We start from the raw sequence: 5,983 nt of genomic DNA on the forward strand, positions 1-5,983 counted from the left end.
CTGTAAAGGACCGCCACACATCCATATATTGGGGATGATATCCTATTTTGTGGCGTGTCATGCGAAGGTGAAATTCGGTGGCAGAAATCATGTTAAACAGCTCTTCGGAACTCTCCCCGTGATAAATGCGGTACTTCTACCGCACACAACTGTCTTCACACATAATGAAGCGACGTCTCTAAGCAACGCCAAGTGATCCAGCCGTTCACAGAGCACTGGGTCTCCGACAATTCGAGCTGCTCTGCGTTGCACGCTGTCAAATGGATCGAGCTGATACTTGGGTGCGCCAGACCAGAGATGACAGCAATACTCCATGAGTGGCCGGACGTGCGCTCTGTAGAGCGCTAGAATGTGGGCTGGCTTGAAGTGTTGCCGCGCTCTATTAATGACACCCAGCTTCTTTGAAGACAATTTGGCTGTGCCCTCAAGATGGCCGCGGAATATGCAATCGCTCGAGATTTCGAGACCCAGTATTCCGATACTAGGCAAGACCTTAAGGGGAGTGTTGTCGAAGAGCGGTGATACAACAAATGGTGTTTTTATAGTGGTAAAAGCGTAAACTTGAGTCTTCTGGGGGTGAAATTGGAAAAAGTTCAATTTACCGCATTTCGCGACCTTCTCAAGAGAGGACTCGGTAGAAGACACAAGTTTCTACTGGCACTAGTCAACGATTTCCCGAGAGATACCTGCATGGCCCGTGTATACGGCATCATGGCGAAAGCCGTACTACGCCTATTAAATAAGAGTACTGGAATAAACGCGTTAGCACCGGCGTCAACACAGGGGCACACGTTCTAAGCACGATTGGAGAAATGCCATCCAGCGTGCTCGACTTCTTGACGTCCAACAGGATGGTTTTTCTGTTGTCGTCAATAGTCGAGTTGTAGGCGAAAAGAGCGCACAAGAGATCGGTTTTCTCCTTTGCCGTATGGGCCATGTGCAACGGCGGCAGGGACGGCTGGTTGACGTTACCAAGAGCAGCTTTCGACAACGACCAAAACTTGCATGTTCCAGTTGGGTAACTGGAAAGCTGCTCGCCGATCTTGACAACTTACTTTGACAATTTGCCGCTTAAAGAATATGGAGGCACGGTTATATATATCTTCTTTAGAACTTTTCAGTTCGGATCTTTTGAGCCCAGGGTCTCAACCCAGGTTCGATACGCCTGTTTTTTCGATTATCGATATAGCATTGCTGTGAGACAACTAAGTCTCGATGATCGTCATGTCACGTATCGAAAGATAGAGGCTCTATTAGGCATCTCAGGGACAACCATTCAGAAGATCTTGCATGAAACGCTTGGTGTGAGAAAGCTAGTTTGTCGTTGGATACCGCATCTGCTTTCCGACGATCACAAAACGGCCCGTGTCAGATGGTGTAAGAAAACTCTGCAAAGGTTCAACTGAAAGGCAAATCACTTTTACGACATCATCTGTGGTGACGAATCTTTGATCTATACCCACGATCCTGATTCTAAACAACAATCTACAATCTGGGTCTTTCAAGACGAGCCAAAGCCGACTAAAGTTGTTTGTCCTCCAAGCACTTCAAAGAAGATGGTGGCCACGTTCGTTGGAAAAACCGGCCATGTAGCGACTATTGCACTTGAAGATCGTAGAACAGTTGACGCAGAGTGGTATACCACAGTTTGTTTACCACAAGTCATCGCCGAACTTCGAAAATCTAACTCAAAGCGACGCATCATCCTGCACCACGACAACGCAAGCTCACACAGCGCTCGTCAAACGATTGAGTGTTAAAAGCAGGAAAAAGTAGAAATCCTTGACCATCCTCCATACAGTCCTGACCTAATCCCTAACGATATCTTTACATTTCCTAAACTTAAGAAAAGTGTTCGTGGTCAAAGGTCCCAGTCCGGTGAAGAAGCAGTCGACGCTTTCGAGTCAGCCATTTTGAACACGTCACTTTAAAGTGGAATAAATATTATAATAACTGGTTAGAGCGAATGGAAAAGTGTATTAAGCTACGCAGTGAATACTTTGAAAAACAATAAAAAGTACCATACGGTTCTAGTTGTGTTTTTTTATTCAAACGACAAAACTGAAAAGGCATGCCTCGTATATAAGTTAATTAAGTAAATGTGTAATTAAAAATTGACTTTAATAACTTATTTGGTTGTATATTTTTATTTTTCGAATTACATGTTTTGGTTTAATTTTGGTTATTAGTGTAACAGGGAATCTAACGTTTTTCAAATACGTAAAAAGTGTAAATTTTAATAAATACCACAAAATTGTTGTACTGTATGTAAAATAAATTTTTACGGATTCGAGTTTTTTTTTTGTTTCTTTGCATTTTCTGAGAATACATAATATTTACCATACTATATTATGTATTCAAATTCAAATATTTTGATTCAATGAAGGAAGCGATATCACTTATTGATAGTCAAAAACTACCGCCCATTCCAAAAATATTATTAGTATGTATAATTTTTAACACCGTCGAAAAGTAGAGAACAAAAAACTACATTTTTGCTTATATTTAGGCGTGAGAATTTTCGGTTTGTCGAAACTTTCTTTTTCAATATTAAGTCAAAATAAGGTGAAAAAATAAATATTAAAAAAAATACAATGTATTTTATAAAACAGACAACTTCTAAACCAATTTTCGTGGATTTTTATTTGTAAAAGGTAAAAATTTAAAACCAAAAACTTGGTTATTAAAAATTTTCACATAAATTTTGAGGTTAAGTGAAAAGAGTGTAAACACAAAAGTTGTAGATCTTTTTATTACCTACAACTTTGCTATTTAACTTTTTTTCCATAGGACTGGTAGTTTCGGAAATCGAGATTAAACCTTTTTTACCCTTAAATCCCCCTCTTCCACTTCCCGATCCCAGATCGCCTGTAATTTATTTTTCCTTTCATTTTTGTTATATTCTCATCCTTTTCCAATGGGTTTCAAACCAATTATTTTTATTGGATTCAAAAATTATCAACCCCGGTCTAATTTGTATTTTTTACACATAAATGTGGTGTCTATAGATATATTATCCCGCTAACCTTAAGTTGCGTCATTGATAAAAGCATTAAAACGCACGACTTACTTCAGGAGCTTGACCATAGTTGGTAATTTTTTTCTTTCTATTTGACGGTTGTCTTTGAAATTCACATCTAGAATTTCTTTTACATATTATATAGGCGAGTGTTTTATAAAAAATAGTCTAAAATATTTTTTTAGTCAATTGCTTAATTTACTTAATATGACCTAATCCGGTAAATAATAAATTAATTTTTAACTTAACGAAAACTTGAATAGCAAACTCACACCGCAACAAATGTAGGCGCCTCAGAAGTTCAGGCGTAAATATTAAATACTGCTACATATTTTTAGAATTAAATAGAGTATTTTCAATATTATGATATCTAAAAAGGATTAATTAACACTAAAAGCTACAGCTTACAATTTATAATTAATATATAAAAACTGTTTTATTGTATGTGTAGATTTATTTTATTAATTATTACAGTGGCAATCGCTTAACAAATCACAATTCACAATTTTAGTTCTTATATATTCAACTTATAACCTACAAAAGATTGACGCTCAACAACAGAAAGCCACTGTACATATGTAATGGAACTTTTTTAAAACATGTGTTTAACTTTTTTGTTATCACACCGATAGTGTTTGTTCGTAGTAAAAAGCATTACTAAGTTATTTAAAATTATATTACATGTCTAAACAGCGATTTAAAAAAAATCAAAAATTTATAATATGGCTGAATTTAAAACGGTTAATTATGAAGTGGATCTAATCGATTTTTAAGTGTGAGCCGTTGTTTTTCTTTTTATAACAAGCTAATAATGTTCATCGAATTATTATCAGTATAAGTAAACACGTTATGTTTGCTGGTAGAAATTGTATCGTTTGTTGAATCAGTATAAAGTGTTGTCTGGTCTGTTACTTCATTGCTAGTACTACTTCTACTTGATTTCGGTGATACAGAGCTTATACTTAAATTAACTGACAAATCAGTAGTATTTTGTTGATTTCCTTGAAGATTTTCCTCTATTTCACTTACCCGTTCATTTTCTTTTGAATCAATAGTTTTTCCCAATTTATCGCTTGATTCGTCAGATGTATAAAACTCATCTGAACCTCCTACAATATTTAGAACTATACCATCATTGACTTCCACTGGTATGAAATTTTCCTCAATATAATCACTGTTATGAATAGCACTTGATAAATTATTAAATTCGTTCTTATCACGTTGACGCCTATATATTTTAGAACTATTTTTGCTATTATATTTTCTACCCATCTTTATCTCTATTTTTGGGTATCCGTTGTCGTCAACTATTTTTAGGACCAATGAATTTGCGCAATTTCGGTTTCTGTGAACCTTGTCTTGAATAGATCTTCTATAACCTTTTATCGGTGGCACAAGTTTAAATTCTTTTAAAGTTTTATTGACTTTATTTCCCTTTTCTTGTATGAATACGGTATCGTTTTCATCCGGCCATATCGGAGGAACAACATATTGAATATTTTTATCATAAATGATATCGTGCTTATACGCTGCATTATCTATTTTAATATCAATGCCAGATAATTTGTACTCATTTGAAACTTTTTCTAGTCCATATTGAAATCCATCATCTTGATTTGCGTCACCCTCGTAATATTTTTCAACAATCTGAAATAAAATATTATTATACCATAAAATATGTTACATGGTAGGAGAAGTAGGCTTCTATAAGGACGCGACCATATAGAAGGCTGTAAAAACTAAATTAGAAATGCATATTGTAAACCGATTTTCAAATGAAGATGCCTACGTGAAAACAAAATATTTTGTTTTTAAATCGCGACCGATTTCTAGCATCAATGTGATCTGGCTTGTAATTAATTGATCAAATCGGTCCTCCCACCCAAGAAAGATCTGATACTCCCGTTGCTTACTTCAGGCCCCGAATACTTTCCTTTATGTATCCTTCTTGGCTTATCGTGCTTGGTTAATTTATTATTTAAATTATATAATGGAAAAGAAGGTGCTTGTAGATGTATGAGTAAGCGGCACAAAAAGCACTACAACAGATACATTTTAGCCAAGAAATGGAAGAAAGTTACATTAGCATGTGGATCAACATGTAAGCTGTTAATTCATTTATTGCTAACTAAAATTCTGGTGTGACTGAACCGACTTGTTCGCACCAGGTAGGAATCGGGAGATCGACTTCGAGGTATCGAGGAGGCGACTGCGACCGCGAGACATCGTCGGCATGTTTTTAGCCTAAGCCGACCTAAGCCTGATCAGCCCTTGTGCCCTTATTGAAATATATAATGCAGTGTGATATACTAAGATCATATACATACAAATATGATTTGGGTTATAGATAGATTATAGATAGTCTACTTACGAACTCAAATCTTCGTCCGTTGGGTACTGGCTGAGGATTAATTGTGGTCATCAGAAATACCATGACTCCAAATGTAATTAGTAGGACAATAGCAAACGATACGATCATAGCCTTGCCCCGGGACATGATTTAATTATTTTTTACGAACCATTTGACAAGATACAACATAAATTTTGTCATGACAGAGAAGATTCGATGCATTTGAAAGGTGATCCATTTCTAATTTGTGGTTTAGACAAAATTGAACGAGTTTAGAGTTTGTTCCTAATTTTTCACTATCTCTCCTTCCACAAAGAAAATTTTAACACTGATGTCCTTCCATAGAATTTTAAGGAATGACTGAGGCCGGATGCGTCATGGAAGGCGATTTAATACTTTCGAGCACCGTATTCAATTTCAAAGACGATATTAATTGTAACACAACACCATTAGCACGATTGTTATCGCATACACCTGAAAATTATTTCGGGTCTACACACTGAATGAAAAAAACGGCTCTCTCCATTTATTAGTGTACCTAGGTAATAAACACATGTCTTTAATTCTATCTTATATACTAGCTGGCAAAGAGAATCAAACCACTACGTTCAGTA

General features: G+C 36.0%; 1 protein-coding gene across 1 annotated transcript; it reads right to left on the reverse strand.

Annotated features, from left to right (window-relative positions):
- Positions 1-3,485: 3,485 nt before the first annotated feature.
- On the reverse strand, positions 3,486-5,579 carry LOC126975727 (uncharacterized). Its single transcript, XM_050823733.1, has 2 exons — positions 5,391-5,579; positions 3,486-4,666 (listed from the first exon to the last, which is right to left on the reverse strand). The coding sequence occupies exons 1-2, from the start codon at positions 5,514-5,516 to the stop codon at positions 3,815-3,817; spliced, it is 978 nt and encodes a 325-aa protein (XP_050679690.1). The 5' UTR covers positions 5,517-5,579; the 3' UTR covers positions 3,486-3,814.
- Positions 5,580-5,983: the final 404 nt, after the last annotated feature.

Source organism: Leptidea sinapis, chromosome 37, assembly GCF_905404315.1.
Source record: "Leptidea sinapis chromosome 37, ilLepSina1.1, whole genome shotgun sequence".
Classification (NCBI taxonomy): Eukaryota; Metazoa; Arthropoda; class Insecta; order Lepidoptera; family Pieridae; genus Leptidea; species Leptidea sinapis.